The sequence below is a fragment of the Danio rerio genome, chromosome 5 (assembly GCF_052040795.2).
Source record: "Danio rerio strain M-AB ecotype USA chromosome 5, GRCz13ab, whole genome shotgun sequence".
Taxonomy (NCBI): Eukaryota; Metazoa; Chordata; class Actinopteri; order Cypriniformes; family Danionidae; genus Danio; species Danio rerio.
The window spans coordinates 70,966,583-70,988,800 of NC_141025.1; the positions used below are offsets into that span (position 1 = coordinate 70,966,583).

The following is a 22,218-nucleotide window of genomic DNA, read 5'->3' on the forward strand; positions in this document are numbered from 1 at the left end:
TATTTTTTATTTCTGTAGCTTCCAAGAATCCAAAAGAGCCACAAATTAATAAATGCCGTTATGATAGCTCTTTTGACATTATGTTATGTTTGAATTGCCTCTTGTTACAGTTATAAAATAGTTTGATAACAAGCAGGAAATGTTCTTGGACCAATAACATGACCACACTGAAACGCTCTATCAGTGTTGTGGAGTAACTAGTTACATGTAACGGCGTTACGAAATTTAATTACAAAATAAAAGTAACAGTAATGTGTTACAGTTACTGAGAAAAAATGTGTAATTAAATTACAGTTACTTGTGAAAATGTTAAAGATTACAAATGGGGTTACATCTAAAATCATTCTTTAAAAATCTGGGATATGTTGAATAATATTAACCAGCCTTGGCTGGTTTTAGCTGGTCAACCAGGCTGGTTTTAGAGGGGTTTTGGCCATTTCTAGGCTGGTTTTCAGCCATTTCCAGCCTGGTCTTAGCTGGTCAGGCTGGGAGATGACTAGCTAAAACCAGCTTGACCAGCCAAGCCAGGCTGGGAGTCTAGCCAAAACCAGCTATGTCCAGCTTAAACCAGGCTGGTCAAGCTGGTTTTAGCTGGATTTAGCTGGTCATTTTCCAGCCTGACCAGCTAAGACCAGGCTGGAAATGGCTGAAAACCAGCCTGGAAATGGCCAAAACCCCTCTAAAACCAGCCTGGTCAACCAGCTAAAACCAGCCGACCAGCCTAGGCTGGTTTAAGCTGGATTTTTCAGCAGGGTATAAATGCTTGAAACTGATTTAGTTGAAAATGTCCATTAGAAACTTAAAAGTATTCAAAAAGTAATCAAATGTAATTACTTTACTTTTATAAAGTAATCGAAAAGTAGTGCAACTTATTACATTGCAAATAGGGTAATTTGTAATCTGTAATCTATTACATTCCCATATCCTCCCCAACACTGTGATCTATAATGTTATAAGACTATACTGAGAGATATTTTTCACTTTTAAAATATTTACTTTATGGTCATTAAAGTAAAATCATACCAACTAAAGTAGAAAAATAGCCAACGTAGTAGGCTAAATCTTATTTAATTTTTTTTAATCATTTTTTTGGATGAGGCTATCCCATGGTAACTTCCGGCCGGTAGGATGCAATCAAGAATGCTGTTTTCAACATGCAGTGCGCCCCCGGTGGCCAGAAAAGGCAGTCCAACAGTCGGCGCTCCATCCCGCATCTCACCCGCAGGACTGACTGACTCTCCTCCTCATCCTTACAGACAGGGGTAGCGCAGGGAGGAGGACGCATGAAGATTTTTGGAAAATTGAATCAAACGCTGTAAGGGACAGCTTTTAGATATTAAGGGTCCTGCCAGACCCAGTGAAGACTCCATATAGGGTCGAATACATCCGTTTTTTTCATTCACCGTGAAACAGAGCCTATTATTTACTCCTCAAGATGGGCAATCGGGGAATGGAGGACTTGATTCCTCTGGTAAACCGAATGCAGGATGCCTTCTCAGCCATCGGACAAAATGCCAACCTGGACCTGCCTCAAATCGCGGTGGTGGGCGGTCAGAGTGCTGGGAAAAGCTCGGTTTTGGAGAACTTCGTCGGGAAGTAAGTGAATGGTGACAAATTTGACGGGTGGCATATATCACACTATGCGCCTCATGCCATCTGCTATCCCGTATCATTAATTAACGTTACTCGCAAGCATATTCACTGCATTTATTTAGCGTAGCCCAATGCATGTGCGGCAAAACCAACGTTTATTTATGACTGCAGAGGTATTTATTAATGGCATCAAGAAGCTCTTGTTTATGTTTATAAATATGGGGTTTCGTTAAGGTAATAACACTGACGAAATAAACCTGTTTTGGCTAGTTTAGGCTATTTAATGTGGCCACAAACCTTGCCTCAGTCATATGTAATCGCTTCTGGCAGCAGCCTCGTGAAGAGAGTGACAGTGACAGAGAATGATGCTCATGGCTGACGGGTGTGTGTGTGTGTGTGTGTGTGTATGCGTGTGTGTTCATCATGAAGACTAGCTTTTTATACATCATACACGCCAGCGAGCTTATTTATTAAGAAGAGAAAGGATTTTGTATGACATATTTTGTTGTTGTTGTACAGATAGATACTAGCATATAGGCTAATGTTATTATCTTTTCATTAGGTTGTCTTCTGGGTTTTGTTAAACAAACACTCACACACGCTATATAAAGGCATTTGAGGCAGTAACTTAAATCAAAGGTTTAATTTTCACCGGCCTCTCGTCGGATGTCAGAGGGTATACAGTCCTATCGTCTTCTATCCATTCGTTTTCATCATCACTCTACTCAAAATCCTGAAGGAATGCCAATGGAATTTCGTCCATTGAAGCTAATACAAAGAGAGCAAGAGTTGTTTAAGGGAAAAAATAATGATTATATTAATACTCAGAAATTATTTTAAAATGATATTAATAATTTTAATTAAAATTAATAATCTTAAATTTACATTCTGGGTGACATAGTGGCACAGTGGGTAGCGCTGTTGCCTCACAGCAAGAAGGTTGCTGGTCTGAACCCGGCTTGGTCAGATGGCATTTCTGTGTGGAGTTCCTCTCGGTGCTCCGGTTTTTCCCCCACAGTCCAAAAACATATGGCATAGGTGAATTGAATAAGCTAAATTGGCTGTAGTGTACAGTATGTGTGTGAATGAGTGTGTATGGGTGTTTCCCAATAATGGGTTGCAGCTGGAATGGCATGCTGTGGTGGCCCCTTTTTAATAAGGGGTCTAGGCCGAAAAGACAATGAATGAATGAAATAAACATTCTGTTGTCAAATACAGTTGTCCCTAACCACCGGTCCGCGGAACAATTGGTACCGGGCCACATAAGAAATCATAAATTATTTCTGTAGAAAAAATTCCCCTCGCGACTTGGTTTCTTCCACTCACTCCCGCCATCTCACGTGAAATGGACTATGCCAAAATCCACCCCAAAGTGGGAAGAACGATCAGTAGAATATAGCTCAGTGGAGGTTGTTGATAGTTTAAAGTTATAAAACAGGTATTGTAGGGTCCAAATCAGCAGAGCATTTAAGGATTGTGCATATATGTGTGCGTGCATCGCTAAGTAAGCACCCAAAATCATTGCAATATGTATCTAAATGGAGTTTCACATAATCATACTCATTAGGGCTGTAACATGCCAATGCATACATTTAATTCGGCTATACAGTTGTATTATTGTTAATATGTTCGTCAGTTGAAATGTTTGGCACAGATGTTATGTATTTGATGCATATAAACCTTGATTGAAACATAATCAGACCGCGATAGTGCAACTAGCATATGTGCACTGAGTTGTTTATGATTAACCTGGATGCACTAGCGCAGCAGCATACTATACTATACATGAATACTATTGATAGATAGATACCCCCTCACTCCCGCCCACACCGATCAGTTGTAAAATTGACAACCCTTGACCGGTTTGCGGTGATAAAAAGGTTGTGGACCACTGGTCAAATACATCACAAATGATGTAGCCAGAAGTACGTATGGCTGTATTTCATCTTTAAAACTAACGCTACGGGGCGGTATGTCGCCTTTCCTTTTTAGCACTTAACAGCTGACAATTTACAGTACCTCCGTGTGGACGGCCTTCCTGCTGTTACCAGTTTGCCCAGTAGCTCGCCGTGTTTGTCAGCGGACTTGAGGTGTAGAGAGGAGTTGACCACTATGACGGGGTTCGAGAAAGTGGGTAATTCAAAAACAGAAGTCAAAAAATAAAATAAACAAGTAAATAACAGGGTGATAATGTGGTAACATCTGAAAACATAGTAAAAAAGAGGCGAGGACTTTTGTTTTTCTGGATGGCTTTTCAAAACACTGTTGGTTGGGTTTAGGGAAGTGGGTTGGCGCTGGTCAATCGGTGCTTTTAAAAACACTATCGGCTGGGTTTGGGGAAGGAGTAGGGTGGGTCAGTCAATCGGTCAGTCAGTCAGTCGACAGTGGCCTCTGGTGGATTTAGATGAGAACAGCAAGCTCGAATGGCACTCACGAGAGAAATTTGAGATTTCAAAAAGCATACACACCTGCCTCTGGTGGATTCATGAAAAAAAAACATAGCTCCTGCGACATATTTGGCGCTCTCCAAAAATGTATATGGGGTACATTTTCAGAATGAAATAAAAAGCATGAGCCAGAGAATGGTTCACTGCTAAAGCTCATCATATAATTTAATTTTTACTTCAGACATTGTACTGGTTATAGCATACTTCAAGCTTCTTAAACAGATTTAATAATTAACATCATTTATCTCACAACAGCATCATTTTTATCTGGCTTACATCCAGATGAGCTCAGCATGTTTACAGGACCAAGGACAGTTCTTTAGTAAACTGTGGAGGTGCAACTTTGCTGTGGCCATATACTATTCCTTGTAAGAGACACTAATTCAACAGCCTACTTGTTCCAAACCTGACCGTTGAACACAAAAGAAGACCTGTAATCATTGACTTCAAAATTATTTTGTTTTTCCTATGAAAGCTTTCAAAATTCCTCTTTAGTGTGTAACAGAATTAAGAAATTCATAAAGGTTTGGAAAAACATAAGGGCGAGTAAATAGTGATTGCGTTTTCATTTTTTGATTTACTATCCCTTTTAAATGGCTGCCAAATTTTTCAGTCTGGGGTGCATTTCTCAAACAACGACATAAATGCGGCTGAACTATATGATGCATTGTTTGGGAAAAGAGACGTAGTGGAGAGTGTTTTCCAAAACCCGTTGTTTCTCTGTCACAGATCCATCATTTTAATCACGTTAGTTATAACAAAAACGTCCATAATGTCGCTCTAAGCAGGGTGGAGTAACAACTTCTTTAGAGAAAAAACATAATTTTTTTTACAAATTATATTGTTTTACTCGCACACGCATTTAAAAGAAAATCCAATATTAGTTTCAGTAAAAACATGCACTAGTTTTCCATATTAATTGAAATATATGTAAACCCCACATATAGGACCTATTTATGTTATATAAACACTGTTGCCAACTATTTTCAACAAAAAGGCGCTAAGCTCTGCCCGAAAAGTCACTAAAAGTCGCTAGATTACGTCATACTTTAATTTGCATATTACTGACATCATCACGCTCTACCATTTCTGTTTGTTTAACAGCCTTTAGTCAATAAAAGAGGTATTTATATTTCCTCTAATTAATCTCTCAGACGTAATAACCTCAGGCAAGTTCTGAAATTGTCTCTTAAATATTTGTGATAGTGAACAAGAAAATAATAAACAACCGAATTAAATTGTTAAAATAAAGGAGAAGCAGATCGGTTTGACTGTACAACCTTGACACTGCCGGTGCTAATCATTTGCCGTCGGTAAGCAGAGAGGGGATCTGCTGACAGGCTGCAGGTGGGAGAGGCTGCTGTACGAGGAGGACTGCTCAGTGCTCTGAGGCGGGGGAGGAACCAACGGCATCACCCGCAGCTCGTTGAGAAAAGTTGGGACGGTACAGTACAAATGACAGTCTAAAAAAATCTCCAGTAACACACAAAAAAGTCACTAGATTTGTCGCTAGTCGGTTTTCTGAAAATTTGAGCAAGGGGGGGTCTGAAAAGTTGCTAAATCTAGCAACAAAGTCGCTAAGTTGGCAACACTGCATATAAATTGTTAATGGTTGTAGGACTAATTTACATAGGCTATTTATTAAGAAATAAAAAATGCTACTTATTATTATTATTGTTAGTATTATTATTATTGTTAGTATTAATTTAACTAGGATATTGTTTATTTATTCATTTATTTGTTTATTTTTTTGAAAAGTCTACTTTTATAGTTTGTGTTATTATGCCGTGACTGTTGCTCGGTGAAGTGATTGGTGGTCTTTGAAAGGTGATTTGTTTTTCGTTTATTTTAATATCCTGATTACACGACATAACACATCCATATCTCAGCAGGGTCCATCAGGTTTTTGGGTCCCTTTGAAACATTTCCATTGTGTTACGTGGACATTTGGAAGTGTGTGACCAATTTGCTGCACGTTTCTTCAGTTGTTTGTGTTGTGACCAATTTGCATCATGTGTGCTGTCAAATTGACGACGATCGTTTCTTTATTTGCTGGTGTTTTTTGTAATTGCATGTGCTTTCTTAAATTGCAGCGCGTTAAGCTCTCTCGGCTACCGTACTTTTTACTACTCTGTTGCATTTCGCATACAACATCTTCAAATAATTTGTAAATATCTAATCTAATCTAGTAGATTAATCGATTATTAAAATAATCAATAGCTGCTGCAGTCCTAGTAACATTTGTTGCTGGCTCGTAAACCTTCATTGGTATTCAGCAGGGCCTTCACTCAGCGTTATTGGTCAGGCTGAGCTGTGTGGACACTCAAGTGTCTGTCAAGCTTGTCAGTCACAAACAGATCCATTGACCTACAGTACAATACGCACAGCTGTTACAGGGAGGGACTTCACAATGCTGCATGAGGACAGTTGTTTGGCACCAAATATGGTGTGTTGTCTGGCTAGATGTACAGTACTGTTCACTGTACTGGAATATTTTTTGTGGCATTTAAAGGGACGGTTCACCTAAAAATCATGCATTTGCCTTCGTGTATTCCTGGAAGAGCGTTTTACATTTGATGTTATCATATTTTTAGTGATAGCAATGTGCTAGCTTACATTATTGAATATATGAAAACAAAAAGTTCAAAAGTTTTCAATGTGCAGTAAAGCATTTAAAGGGTTAGTTCACCCAGCAAAATAAAATTATATTATTAATTCCTCACCCTCATGTCGTTCCAAACCCCTGAGTGTTAACATGTTACAGCAATATTTAGAATAATTAATCATGAGGATGATTTCATGATTAGTAATTTTGTACAAACTTTTTGATTTACTTTCAATGTTGACTACTGTATATGCAGTTGAAGTAAAAATTATTTTTCCTTTTCAAATATTTCCCAAATGATGTTTAACAGAGCAAGGAATCTTTCACAGTATTTCCTATAATGTTTTATCCTCTGGAGAAAGTCTTATTTGTTTTATTTTGGCTAGAATGAAAACAGTTTTCATTTTCTTAAAACCATTTTAAGGTCAATATTATTAGCCCCTTAAAAATTATAATAGTTTATACAAAATATTAGTTTTTCAAAGATAAAAGAAATCCATTATTAGAAATGACCTATTGAAACTATTCGGTTTAGAATTTTTTTGAAAAAAATAATAATAATAATATAAAAATATATATATTCATTCATTTATTCATTTTCTTGTCAGCTTAGTCCCTTTATTAATCTGGGGTCGCCACAGCGGAATGAACTGCTAACTTATCCTGCAAGTTTCCTGCAAATACCAAATTCACCTGTACTCCATGTCTTTGGACTGTGGGGGAAACCGGAGCACCCAGAGGAAACCCACGTGAACGCAGGGAGAACATGCAAACTCCACACAGAAACGCCAACTGAGCCGAGGCTTGAACCAGCGTTCTTGCTGTGAGGCGACAGCACTACCTACTGCACCACTGCTTCGCCCATATTGTCGGCTTAGTCCCTTTATTAATCAGGGGTCACCACAGCGGAATGAACCGCCAACTTATCCAGCACTTTTTTGTGCAGCGGATGCCCTTTCAGCCGCAACCCATCTCTGGGAAACATCCACACACACATTCACACACACAGTCATACACTATGGACAACTTAGCTAACCCAATTCACCTGTACCGCATGTCTTTGGACTGTGGGGGAAACCAGAGCACCCGGAGGAAAGCCACGCAAACGCAGGAAGAACATGCAAACTCCACACAGAAATGGCAACTGAGCCGAGGATTGAACCAGCGACCTTAATGTGAGGCGACTCAATTTTAATAACTGATTTATTTTCTCTTTGCCATGATGAAAGTAAATAATGTTTTACTAGACATTTTTCAAGACACTTCTATACAGCTTAAAGTGACATTTAAAGGCTTACCTAGGTTAATTAGGTTAACTAGGCAGGTTAGGGTAATTAGGCAAGTTATTGTATAACAGTGATTTGTTCTGTACATTATCGAGAAAAAATATAGCTTAAAGGGGCTAATAATTTTGTCCCTAAAATGGTGTTTAAAAAAATTATAAACTGCTTTTATTCTGGTTGAAATAAAAACAAAATAAGACTTTCTCCAGAAGAAAAAATATTATTAGACATAATTTGAAAATTTCCTTACACACACTGTTTCTCAGCACTGAGGGTTGTAAATGCTGGGTTACAACTGGAAGGGCGTCCACTTTGTGAAACATTTTCCAGAGTAATTGGTGGTTCATTCCTCCGTGGCAACACCTGATAAAGGAGAGGGGATAACCCAAAGGAATGTGAGCGAGTGTTTCATGTCCGCACAGCCAAACCGTTCTCTGTTATGAACTCTGTTATGTTCTTAGTCCTGTTATGAATCATTTTCGGCATATCATACAGATGAATGAACCCGAAGCTCATCCAGGGACACTTATGGTGCAATTTATCAGACAGGTGCCATAATGAATGAGACGTGGCCTTTAAAACTGAGGCACATGCTGATGTGGCCTATTACCATGATGACGTTACAATTAATTGCATGATGGTGTAGTCCGGCAGAAAGCAGCGGGATGTCACAGCTGCTGTATGAATGTCATTAAACAGCCTGTAAGAGCAGATAACACACTGTTTTGTGTGTGTGTGTGTGTCAGTAAATGCAGCATTAAGCTCATGAGTCTTTGTAAATGTTTGGTTTTAATCGGTTTTTAATTAGAGCGCTACAATGCACTCCTATTATTGTTCCTTATTTATTTATTTATTTTTTTTTTTCTAGATATAAAAATATAATCAGTAAAGCGTTCTAAGCCTTGAACCAAATAGATATCAACAACATTACAAATGGCAGCACGGTGGATCAGTGGTTAGCACTGTTGCCTCACAGCAAGATCCTTGTTTCGAGTCCCGCCTTGGTCAGTTGACATGTCTGGAGTTTGCATGTTCTCCCCATGTTTATGTGGGTTTCCTTCAGGTGCTCCGGTTTTCTCCACAGTTCTAAGACATGCGGTATATGTGAATTTCATTAACAAAGTTGGCAAAAGTGTATGAGTGTGTGTGTGAATTAGTGTGTATGGGTGTTTCACAGTACTAGGTTGTAGCTGGAAGAGCATCTGCTGCGTGAAACATAAACCGTAATAGTTGGTTCATTCCACTGTGGCGACCCCTGATAAATAAGGGACTAAGCTGATGGAAAATTAATAAATGAACATTAGAAACTTTGAGAGGTAAAAATAAATAAATAATGATAATAAATAAATAAATAAATAAATAAATAAATAAATAAATAAATACATAAATAAATAAATAAATACATATATAAATATATATATAACATAAATAAAAATATGAATGCATTGTCAATTTATGGTTATTCATAAAAACAATACATTAAAATGTATTGCGATAAATAAATACAAACACATGCAAGTATACTGTAGCATTGAAGTGTTTGTGGCCTGTAAGATTTTTATTTCTATTTAATTAATAATAATTGTACATTATTGCCAGTTACAGCAAATGCTTTACATTATTACGAAACAAATTATATTATAAATCATATATTTTTATATAATTAAAATTCTTTTGAAACTCTTACCTTCATCAAATAATCTTGACCAAAAGGAAAAAAAAAAAAAAAACTGGTGATTTTTGTTGATGATAACATGACACAACATTTGAAAACATATTGAAAGTTGTGATGTAGCAGACGCTGTTAACAGAAATGCGGATCCAAACGCAGATTCATTAGAAGGGTAAGGCAAGCAACGGTCACAACAGGAGCAAACAGATGTATGCAGGTAAATCTGGAGTTGTAGTCAAAAACACAGGCAACAGGTCAGTACAGGCAGGCAGAAGACAACATTAACAAACAAGGCGAGGGTCAAAAACACGGCACGGCAAGGCAAGGCAAGGCAACCACATCACAAAACTTTAAAACAAGACTCAGCAATGAGAGTGTCAAAGTCAGCCGTATACATGTGTGTGTAATCAGTCCACAGCAGCATCAGCTCTGGGAGTGTAATCAATAGAGACTTGGAGCAGGTGTGTGTATGTGTGTTGCATGACTGGAACTTGTAGTCCATATACCAGAAGATTTGTAGTCCGTTATCGATCTGCACAGGCTGGGTCAAGGTGACAGTGACAGAAAATAGTAAAAAAATAAATAAAAAGAAGAAGCCTATACCCTATAGGAATAAATATTGCTTTAATAAAATATTTATAGAAATATATAAATACACATTTAAAACGATATCTGAAGAATTATACAGCGCTAAAACATTTTATTGCAATAATTTTTCACATGTTTGTTTTGTATTTTGAAATATAAATAAATAGATAAATACTTGAAAAAAAATGTTTTAATTAAATTTGTTTAATCCCATCTCAGGCGTGGAGGATAAGTTGGCGGTTCATTCCACTGTGGCGACCTCTGATTAATAAAGGAACTAAGCCAAAAAGAAAATGAATGAATGAATAATCCCGACTCATAGTAAATGTATATGTAAATAGGTTTATCTTTGCTTGTAGCCTGCAAAATATAGGCTATGTGGATATAAAAACAACTAGAGCACTTATTAATTCATAACAGTCCTAAAAATAAGCAGTCTTTGGCCCTATTTACTAATCATGAAATCATTCCCATCATTAATTATTCTACTCATTGATGTAACATGTTCAAGTGGTTCATTGGATCAAAGAGGCTGATAGGAGATGCTGATAATATGAGAGCCTCCTATGATAAGACCATAACCATCCTGATTGCTTTATTACATGAACACTGTCAATATGAATTACATGAACTGCACTGTAAATATTACACAAATTACATTAGTTACTCCTTCTACTGTAAATTAAATGAGATTACATTGTGAAGGGGCTATTTTAAACATTCTAATCTTGGAAATATGTACGCTGTGGGCAAAGTGAGTGATATGCAATTTCTGCAGGTTATTTTTTTCTTTCTTAACGTAGGCACTAATGCTGTGCACTTCTGCCTAATAGCCAGAGCTCACGCAGGGCTCTTTCACACTTCTTCTACAAACCTGGGGTCCAAATGTTTCATTGCTAAAAGAAGCTTAAATGGAAAATGTTCATACTGTTACAAAAGTGTGTTATGTACCCAGTATATTTACTCTTTGTATATACTTTTCATGATGAGCTACTGTATTATGCTGTGATCACAATTAGTCTTGACTAGTGCGGTTGAAAGACTGTACAGAGAGCACTGTACAAATGTGGCCACGCTACTGACACATGCTCAGGGTCCGTATGCGATATCTAGTGTATATATCTATGATGTTAGATAATTTAGCATAGCGATGTAGCATGAATTCTAAGTTTAAGTTTATAGGGCCATGAAACTCCTTTGTTTCAGCAGGTTTTTTTTTCACACCTCTTCTTTCGAAAGAGTCAGGAAAGTGGGCGTGTCCAACTCTGTTTAGGGGGAGTGTCGGAGGAGCAAAAGAGGGATGGTCTGTAAAAGATTTGCATAAAAATGGGAGTGTCGGTTTGGACACACTGTTTTTCAGAGGCAAAACACGCACACACACACACACACACACACACACACACACACACACACACACACACACACACACACACACACACACACACACAGGGGAGGAAGACAGTGACTTTGTTTACATGGACACCAGTAATCGAATTACTTGACAAATTATTAAATGGTGGACTTTAACTGCAGTTTGGCTCTTTTATTCAGGAATTTCATTCATGCCCCTCGTGACAAACGAGATATTTGATTCGAGGAACTGCTCTAAGCGTGTATTTTTCATGCAATGTTTGTTACCGCTCGGCGAATGAGGTAGCGTCAGAAAGCCGTGTGTGTTATTCCTGTCACAAAATGCGGTTAAAATCCTACTCGACGATAAGTTTGATTGTGGTGCTAACATGTTTACACTCGGTGTAATAGTTAGTTCGATACAAACTAACTTTGCCATCTGAATAAACAAAGACCACTGGTCGCTCACTTACCAAATCTGTAGACACAGGACAATCAACAGCAACTAGAGCCGCATCTTTATTAAGAGGAGACGAGCAGCAAATCCGTATCTCACCATTTCCAAATGAGAAAAGCTCTCGGGTAAACAATGTTCTTTGCGCATAGTTTCTCGACTATTGTTGTCGAGCATCACGTCCACTGTAATCCACACGTGATTCCAGCTGCGCTCCAATAGAGAGAAAATGAAAACAAAACCTTCACTGCAGCAAATTATAAAAGCAACACTTCACACTTGTTTTGGCAACACAACGTGTCGTCTGGACACAGTCTTAGAAGCTAGCGTTGCACAATAGAGCGCGCTGATTGGTTTGAACTAAGTCTTACACATGCATTAATGCAGCACACTCAGAGATGTAATAAGGTACTCCCAGGTTCAGACGTCCAGTCTACATGCTGGAATACACGCTAAGATCTCATGGCCATGATGCAGCTTCAAAAATTTGTTTCAAACCGGAAGTATTTGCTCGAAATAACGCAAAAACAACCAATTTTCACTTATTAGTGAAATTTATGTGTCCTAATAGTGTTTTTTAGCAGCGTGGGACACATATACGACTGTCAACAGCTCAAAAAATGTGTTTTGGTGTTTTGTGAAGCTTTAAACTTAGTATAGACTGAATTCTAAGTTTAAATAAGCAAATCAAACAATAAAAAATAAATAGGTCATGCTGCTACATTTAAAAGTGCTTACATAAAGAGATAGATTCTATAAATGCACTTTGACATATTTCGCCACCATACAAAACCATTGTAACTTTTTCTTTTCAGGGATTTTCTGCCTCGTGGATCTGGTATTGTCACTCGGCGCCCCCTAGTGCTCCAGCTGATCAACTGCCCTACTGGTAAAGAAAAGTTTATGGTTTTTAGGATTATACCTGCATCGTTTTCCAAGCTTTAACAAAACACTTTGTACAATCAAGGTTGTAATTTTGTGACCCTTGCCAGTAAAATAAATTAACAAACGTAACTTAATTCAATTAAAATGGCAACAACCATAAACTTTACAGTATTGTAAATATTTAGAATTTTAAATGCATGTTTTTAAGGTAAAGTCAACAGGCAGTTTTACTAAAAACAGCTTCTCTTATTTACAGAATATGCTGAGTTTTTACATTGCAAGGGGAAGAAGTTTACAGATTTTGATGAGGTCCGCCAGGAGATTGAGGCGGAGACAGATCGCATCACCGGCCAAAACAAAGGCATTTCGCCAGTCCCTATCAATCTGCGTGTCTATTCACCTAATGGTAATTTCATTCATGCATATAAGCAAGAAGTACATTTAAAGCGATAGTTCACCCATAAATGAAAAATACTCACCATTTACTTGTTTCAAACTTTTCCGAATTTCTGTTAAACACAAAAGAAGATATTTTTAAAAAATGCTGGAAACCTGTAACCATTGACTTCCATTTGTTCCTCCTACTATGGATGCCAATCATTACAAGTTTTCTTTAAATGATCTACTTTTGTGTTAAACACTCATTAATGTTTGGGACCTATTGAGTATTTAGTGAGTCAATTTAATTTTTATGTGAACTATCCTTTTAAATGTGGTTAGATATACATAAGCGTGCATCGTGAGATGTCACATGTAATGTGTCGCTCTATGTCATCAGTCCTGAACCTCACCCTCGTGGATTTACCTGGTATGACCAAAGTGCCCGTCGGGGACCAGCCGGCTGACATTGAGGCCCAGATCAGGGATATGCTAATGCAGTTTGTGACTAAGGAGAACTGCTTGTTGCTGGCCGTGTCTCCTGCCAACTCTGATCTGGCCAACTCAGATGCCCTCAAGATTGCCAAGGAGGTGGATCCTCAAGGTGAGTTAACGTCTAGCTGTGACAAAAAAAAAGCATGTTTTTAAAATTATGCTATTAATAAACTAGTGATGGTCAGCAGTGGTGTAAAGTAACAAATTACAAAAACTCATATTTCTGTAATTGAGTAAATTTTTTTTAGGAATTTTAATTTACTTAGTAGTTTTAATAATGTGTGCTTTTAAATGTTCCTTAAATACATATTTAGGTCTGTATGGGAACTTTTACTCCACTACTTTCCTTCAACCTGCATTCACTACTTTATTTTTCTTGTGTTACAAACCCCTGATGTTAGTCTAGGGCTGTGGTGTCCTAACCTGGTCCTGGAGGGCCGGTGTCCTGCAGATTTTAGCTTCAACTTGTTTCAACACACCTGCAAGTATGTGTCTAGAATGCCTAGTAAGAGCTTGATTAGCTTGCCCAGGTGTGTTTGATTGGGGTTGGAAGTAAATTTGGCAGGACACCGGCCCTCCAGGACCGAGTCTGGACATCCCTGGTCTAGGGAAGGGTGGGGTTTGACATTTATGTAATTAAAATATATTTATATAAACAGTGAATAAGTGCAAAAGACAACCAAAGTAATACCAAAAAATATGTGCTTTTATTTACAATTCCCAAAAGTAAACAAAAACAACGACTTAATAAAAAATAAAGAAAAAGTAAGTAAGGCAAAAATATACTATTTACAATAAATACAACACTAAGACAAATAAAGACGGGGAAAAAAACAAGAGAGCTGGCAGAAGGGACGCGGGCAGCGCTAAAGAAACTAAACGAACAAAACCCAAACTAAATCGAACTCTCCAGAAGCATCTAACTAACTAACTATGGGAAAACAAAAATAATTAACTCACGAAGAGTCTTCCGAGTCCTGACTGTCTACTCTATCTATCTGTCCAAAAAGCACAAGGGTTGGCGCTTGCCACTAACCTAATGTACTATACAGAAGAGTAGTCCTAAGTGTATGTCACGTGACCTTCTTACCTGTGCGCTTCATCCAAGCCTCGTAAACAACGTAAACTGAGAAGGATATACGAATAATGGACAGATAACGTGCACACAAAAACAAGCAACAACAAAATACACAGTTAGACAGGGCTATGTCTAAACGCAACGCAATAACAGAAACAAGCGGGAAAAAAGCAGAGAAACAGAAGTCAAGAGAGAGGCTAGTGAGTGGTCTGGCGCGCGCTTTTATGACGGGTGGTCTTTGCTAATTGGATGTGACGTAAGAGTGACGTAACCGGGGAGGAAATGATTGACAGCTGAATAGACCAATGAAAGGAACCTGTGAATAATGAAAGCAGATATGGGAGAACAGAGCAAGAGAGAGAGAAAAAAACCCCCAGAGCAACAGAGCACAAATAACACAAATACATAACACTTGTCTATGTGGATTGACTGAGTAAAAAATCCGTTCTGTGATTCCTGTCCAATCAAATCACACATTGAAGGTAAATCGCATCATAATCTCAAGACAAGCGATTTATAATTGCAAAAAACTAGAAGCATTAAAAGTGTCCGAGAAGATGTCTAAATTCTTTACAAGCACTGACCCAGAGACTGTTTAGATACATGTCACTGATGAGAAGATGAAGGACGTTTACTGTATGATGATCAAAATGACCTTAAACACCCAGCAGGTATTAGATGCCAACATGACGTTGAATTGATGTTGTACCTCAACATTGTGGGGTCGTTGCGTTTTGTTTGGAAATTAAAATCACTTTGATGTTTGAAGTCAATGTCCAACATCCAACTTAAAATCAACTAAATATCAACGTCTAATGATGCCACGCTTCACTGCAAAAAATGCTTTTTTTACTTAGATTTTTTGTCTAGTTTTGAGTCCAAATATCTCACAATTCTTAAATCAAGAAGAATTTTCAAAATAATCTTGTTTTTCCTTTAGACATAAGATTATTTTGCTTACCCCATTGGCAGATTATTTAGCTTGTTTTAAGTTAAAACTTACTTCATTTTGGCATATTATTGCTGAAAACAAGACAATATGTTTTGCTTCTCTAGAAAATTCTTCTTGATTTAAGAATTGTGAGATATTTGGACTTGAAACAAGGCAAAAAATCTAAGTAAGAAAAGCATTTTTTGCAGTGTTGATGTTGGACGTTTCCACTATGATGTCTATCAGACGTGGGATTTTGGTGGTCATACCTGACAGATAAATGTCAGCATTTGATGTCAATATGATTTAGGATGTCAGCTCGGCATTAGATTTTGGTCACTTTCCAACACAACCTAAAATCAACCAAATATCAACATGATTTGAAGTCGTAATTGATGATCAAAATGAAGTTGTCCATAGACACTGGCTAGACATTGCATTTTGGTCACCTGACATCACAACCTAAATCTAACCTAATATTAACATCATATGACGTTGTGTTCCTGCTGGGCATTTACTAAATGTTCTACAGAATGCTACGTTTACACACACATCCACAAATAACATGTAAATGCATCAGCTTTTTATAGCATAATACTCACCACTCACTACTCCTGAGTACTTTTGAAAGGTCTACCCTTTACTCATACTTTGAGTAACATTAACAACAGATACTTTTACTCTACTTGCACTACATTTTTATGCAATTAATGGTACTTTTATTTAGGTATGATTTTTCAGTACTCTTTCCAACTATTTTCAGTCTGTAACTGTAAGTGTTTTTTACTTCACTACTGTATTTAAAGTAATAGGTCACCCCAAAAATAAAAATTGACTCCCCATTTTTTCTTCCTCAAGTGGTTCCAAACCTGTATGACCTTCTTTATTCTGTTAAAAACCAAAGAAGATATTTTAAAGAAAGTTAAAACCTGTAACCATTTACTTTCATAGGAAAAACAAACACTATGAACGTCAACGGTTACAGGTTTCTTAAAATATCTTTTTTTGTGTTCACCAAAAAAAGAAGGTCAAACAGGTTTAAAACAAGTGAAGGAAGAGAAAATGAAGACAGAATTAGAATTTTTGGATAAACTATCTCTTTAAATCTGATTAATAAAATATGCATATAAATTTTCCTAAAAATAACCGTACACTGGAATAAATTACAATTTATTTATTAACAATTATGGCTCATATGATGATTTAACATCTTTTAACATCTGATTAGTTTCTTATCTTGCCATTATTTTACAGATAAACGTTAATGCTGCTGAGTAAGTTTTTAGGATGTGTTTACACTTGTGTTTAATACCAATTAAGCAATGTCTTTATAATTCTTGTAGAAAGGCCTTAGTTGATTTTTTTTCTTTTGATACTGATCCAAATGGGAACACAAAAGTGATATTTATTGTATTACATATAGAAGATTGTAATTTCTGCTTTGGAATCTCGGAAATGTGTAATAGACTCAGAATAAGGTATATGTCGGGCTAGTGTTTTTCCCATACTGATAAACTTCCGGTGACCTGTTATTGTGAACTTTTTTCCATTTTATATGGTTCCTTTTACAGCATCGATGTTGTAATGTCATTAAAATACATTCAGTTAAATAGACTTTGGCATTAAATTAGTTGCTCAAGCGTAAAACGAGACAAAAAGCCGTTTACTCGCACGCGCCCGTCAGAATTGGCAGGCTAGTGCAGAAGCTCCATTGAATATACTGGGGTAAAATAAATGCTCATATTATAAAGACATGGCGGGGAAAATGTAATTTAATGCAGTGCTTCTTGTACAATCTGAGACCCACTTTATATCGGATATCACTCAGCCAGTGGAGATTGTTGATTTTTAAAGAAAACAGACCTTAAACGCGCTGATTTTTGCATTGGCATACAGTTCACCGGAAGCGCTTAACCCAGGTTACTGGCAAATTAAAAGTCCCATTAGCATGCTTTGGCATATACCCTATTGCAAATATAGCTATCCTGATGTTTGATTATTTTTCTCTAGTTATCTCTAATTATGCATCAATGTGTGTTTTTATTCCTGAACAGGTATGAGAACTATAGGTGTGATCACTAAATTGGATCTAATGGACGAAGGAACCGATGCACGTGAAATCCTTGAGAACAAGCTTCTTCCCTTACGCAGAGGTAAAGTCAACACAAAGAAATAGTGATCATGGATTTTTCCCACCTAAACCAAGGGAGATTGTGAAAACTTGCATTCATTCATTTTCCTTCGGCTTAATCTCTGATTTATCAGGAGTCGCCATTGCAGAATGAACCACCAACTATTGCGGCATATGTTTTATGCAGCGGATGCCTTTCCAGCTGCAACCCAGTACTGGGAAACACCCATACATTTTCATTCACACATGCACTCATACACTATGTATGTACACCAATTTAGTATATTTAATTCACCTAAAGCGCATGAAACTGGAGCACCTGAAGGAAACCTACGTTAACATGGAGAGAACATGCAAACTCCACACAGAAATGCCAACCAGCCCAGCTGGGAAATAAACCAGCGAGCTTCTTGCTGTGAGGTGACAGTGATAACCACTGAGCCACCATGCCACCCGTGAAAAACTGGTACTATTATTATTAGCATTATATATGTTGTTGTTTATATTATTACTTATAGGCATTATTTATCTCACTGAAGAGATGTGAATCATTTGTTCTTGTCACTCAAGTTGAACCTTAAATTATGTGTCTGGTCTCTTAAAAACAATTCTATGTGTCTGGTCTCTTAAAAACAAGATGCAGGTCAGGGGCTAAAAAATAATAGAAGGAAGGGAAAATAAAGGCACTCAACGTGCTTCAGAAAGAATATTTCTGTAGAGAGCATTTGTACTTTCGAAGCCTTTGATGCACTGGAAGGTCTAAGTGTACCCGTGCACTTTAGCTACTTCTATTCCTTCTGTGCCTGTAGATGACCTTTGTTCTCTCTGATATTCAGTATACTCATCACATACAGGTTTTCATAACAACACTGTAAAAAATGGTTCATTGGATTTATTATTTTTTAAATCAAGTGGTTGCAATTTAAACAAATTAAGTTGAACATTACTAAATTGAATTGTTTGTTTAAATTCAGCCCATATAAATTGCGATTTTAGTGAATCACCTATTTAATTAATACAATTCCTTTGTCATCTCCTAATAACATTTTTTTATTCTCTATTTTGTTTTCTTTAGGCGAGGCAGTGGCGCAGTAGGTAGTGCTGTCGCCTCACAGCAAGAAGGTCGCTGGGTCATTGGATAAGTTGGCGGTTCATTCCGCTGTGGTGACCCTGGATTGATAAAGGGACTAAGCCGACAGGAAAATGAATGAATGAATGTTTTCTTTATATATTTATTTTGAGAATCTTCATTTATTTCATTCATTTTTCTTTGGCTTAGTCGCTAATTCAGGTTTTTCCACAGCAGAAAGAACCATCAACAGTTCCAGCATATACTTTGCACAGCGGATGCCTTTCCAGCTGCAATTCAGTACTGGGAAACACACATACACTCTTACATTCACACTAGTTCATCCAATTCACCTATACCACATGTCTTTAAACTGTGGGGGAAACTGGAGCACCCAGAGGAAACCCACACCAACACGGGGAGAACATGCAAACTCCACACAGAAATGCCAACTAGCTCACCTTGGAATCGAACCAGTGACTTTCTTGCTGTGAGGCGACAGTACTAACCACTGAGCCACCGTGCCGCCCTATTTTAGAATCTTTTAACTCTTTTTTTTTTCCGTTTCTGTTTCTAAGTTCAAGTTGCTTTATTGGTGTGACATTTTGCACAGTATTGCTAACGCATTTTAAATATGTATAAGATATGTATGTTAACATCTTCAAATTAATAAAATATACAGTAAATAAAAAATCTATGACAAAGAGAAAAAGGAATAAAAGCAAATAACATTTCTGATAATTACAACAATTTAAATAATAAACATTTTTTTTACTATTGAAATAAAACATTTGGATTTAAATGAACCATTTCTTATGGTGTGGATGGTGAATGTATATATCGCAGCCAGTATACGTAGCTGTCACTTCATCCATCCGAGTACATGATATCTCTCTCTCTCTAAATTATACTAATTATAATTGATGACTGGCTGTTGTATTAATAAACAATAATGCACACCCAAGGTTGTAATGAGGTCATGATGCGAAGCAGGTGTGGATCATTTTCTAATCATTCAATGGAAAGTTATTTTACTTGTTGGGCCTTTTCCGCAAATGGTTGCTTCATATGTTTTTTTCTGATCTGATATCTGAAAACAGCAGCACGGTGGCTCAGTGGTTAGCAATGTCAACTCAGAGCAAGAAGGTCGCTGGTTCGAGTTCTGGCTGGGCCAGTTGGCATTTCTATGTGGAGTCTGCATTTCTCCCAGTGTTGGCATGGGTTTTTTCCGGGTGCTCCGGTTTCCCCCACAGTCCAAAGACATGCGCTATAGGTGAATTGGATAAACTAAATTGGCCGTAGTGTATGGGTTTTTGTGAATGAGAGTGTATGGGTGTTTCCCAGTATGAGTTGCGGCTGGAAGGGCATCAGCTGCATAAAACATGCTGGAATAGTTGGTGGTTCATTCCAAAGTGGCGACCTCTGAATTAGAGATTAAGCTTAAGGAAAATTAATGTATGAATGATTTCTAAAGATAGTTGCATTTACTCTTGTACAAATGTATGCGTTTTTGTTGAACAGATACAATTCCGACTTTTAAATCATGCGCTATATGCAAATTTAAGTAGGCTACATCGACTAAAGCAGCTTATATGCTCGCCCCTTTTATATACACTGTAAAAATATGTTAATTATCAGTTTCCGTATTTTGTGATTCACAAGTGTTTTCCATTTATTTACGATTGTGAATTGCATTATGGGACCATGATCTCTGTTCTGTCGACTTTTGATGTTGAAAATTCAACTCTAGTTTAACAAAGTAGCCTTTATTGACATTTTAGTAGTTGGAAATAATATAACGTATGAGTATGTAGAGAAATAAGTCTTTAAAATAACAAAAATTATAGAGGCAGTTCATTACTAAGGGAATTGTACTGTGATCTACAAAACCAACTCATAGAATATATCACTTTAAACTATTAAAAATGATATTAAATCCCCTTTTTGCAACTTTTCAATGTTAAAATTATTTTGGAAGTAATATCAAGGACCCATAATGCAATTCAAAAGCATAAATTAATGATTAAAAAATAAAACATAAATCACAAAATACAGAAAACTGCTAATTTAAGCATGTTTTTACATTCATTCATTCATTCTCTTTTCGACTTAGTCCCTTTATTAATCTGGGGTTGCCACAGCGGAATGAACCGCCAACTTATCCAGCCCATGTTTTACGCAGCGGATACCCTTCCAGCTGCAACCTATCTCAGGGAAACCCATCCATACACACTCATTCACACTCATAGACTATGGACAATTTAGCCTACCCAATTCACCTACCCACGCAGGGAGAACATGCAAACTCCACACAGAAACGCCAACTGACCCAGCTGAGGCTTGAACCAGCAACCTTCTTCGGAACCTCACACTTCTTGCTACAGCACTACCTACTGCACCACTGCATCGCCCATGTTTTTACAGTGTTGTCTAAAACTACTTTGCATGTACTCTGTAGGCTACATTGGGGTTGTGAACCGCAGTCAGAAGGACATTGATGGCAAGAAGGACATCACTGCGGCCATGAGTGCTGAAAGGAAGTTTTTCCTCACCCATCCGTCCTACCGACACCTGGCCGATCGCATGGGGACTCCATACCTGCAAAAAGCGCTTAATCAGGTACTCAATTAGGTTTTGTACACCTTTAATAGTCGTTTTGATATAGCCTTGATAATAATGTTTAAATTAATGGAGCTTTGGTAAATGTTGACCTGTAACCAGGGATTTTGTTTCCCATCTAGCAATTGACTAATCACATCCGAGACACCCTGCCGGGACTGAGGAATAAACTTCAGAGCCAGTTACTGTCCATTGAGAAGGAGGTGGAGGAGTACAAGCACTTCCGCCCTGATGATCCTTCCCGCAAAACCAAAGCTCTGCTACAGTGAGTTTAACGCACACTCCAAAAATTATTCAGCAGTTTGTTTAATCTACTTTGTTTAATCTACTTAATAAAATGGGCTAAAATAATACCATTTTTGAGATTTTATTGGGTAAACCTTATTGTTTAACCCAGGTTCATTCTGATTACACACCCCTGTATACATTTCTGGAGAGAGCAAAATACATCCTAGGTGGTATGTTTTTTGTTGCAGTTTTTGCAAATCCACCAGAGGTCGCTGTATATGCTTTTTCAGATCTCGAAATTTCTCTCGCAAGTGCCATTTGCACCTGCTGTTCTTGCGGAAATCCACAAGAGGCCGCTGTTGACTAACTCACTGACTGACTCGCCAACTGACCGATCCCCTCAACCCCCCCT

At 37.5% G+C, this 22,218-nt stretch overlaps 2 protein-coding genes across 23 annotated transcripts in view; one reads left to right on the forward strand and one right to left on the reverse strand.

Moving 5' to 3' along the window:
• Positions 1-1,233: 1,233 nt before the first annotated feature.
• dnm1b (dynamin 1b) overlaps positions 1,234-22,218 on the forward strand; it is a 72,705-nt gene continuing 51,720 nt past the window's right edge. For 21 of the 22 annotated variants that reach the window (XR_015489888.1, XR_015489887.1, XR_015489885.1 and 18 more), the window contains exons 1-7: positions 1,234-1,596; positions 12,808-12,881; positions 13,134-13,283; positions 13,656-13,859; positions 17,814-17,912; positions 21,418-21,578; positions 21,701-21,843. Coding sequence is in view for 6 of the 22 variants with exons in the window: in XM_087251043.1 (XP_087107169.1) it covers positions 1,436-1,596; positions 12,808-12,881; positions 13,134-13,283; positions 13,656-13,859; positions 17,814-17,912; positions 21,418-21,578; positions 21,701-21,843 (992 nt within the window). In the remaining 16 variants the exon portion in view is untranslated. 22 annotated transcript variants of the gene reach the window in all.
• Positions 17,323-22,218, reverse strand: part of LOC147844485 (uncharacterized) — a 133,884-nt gene continuing 128,988 nt past the window's right edge. Inside the window, exon 2 of the mRNA XM_087254305.1 lies at positions 17,323-17,668. The gene's annotated coding sequence lies outside the window, so the exon portion shown is untranslated. The remainder of the gene's footprint in view (positions 17,669-22,218) is intronic.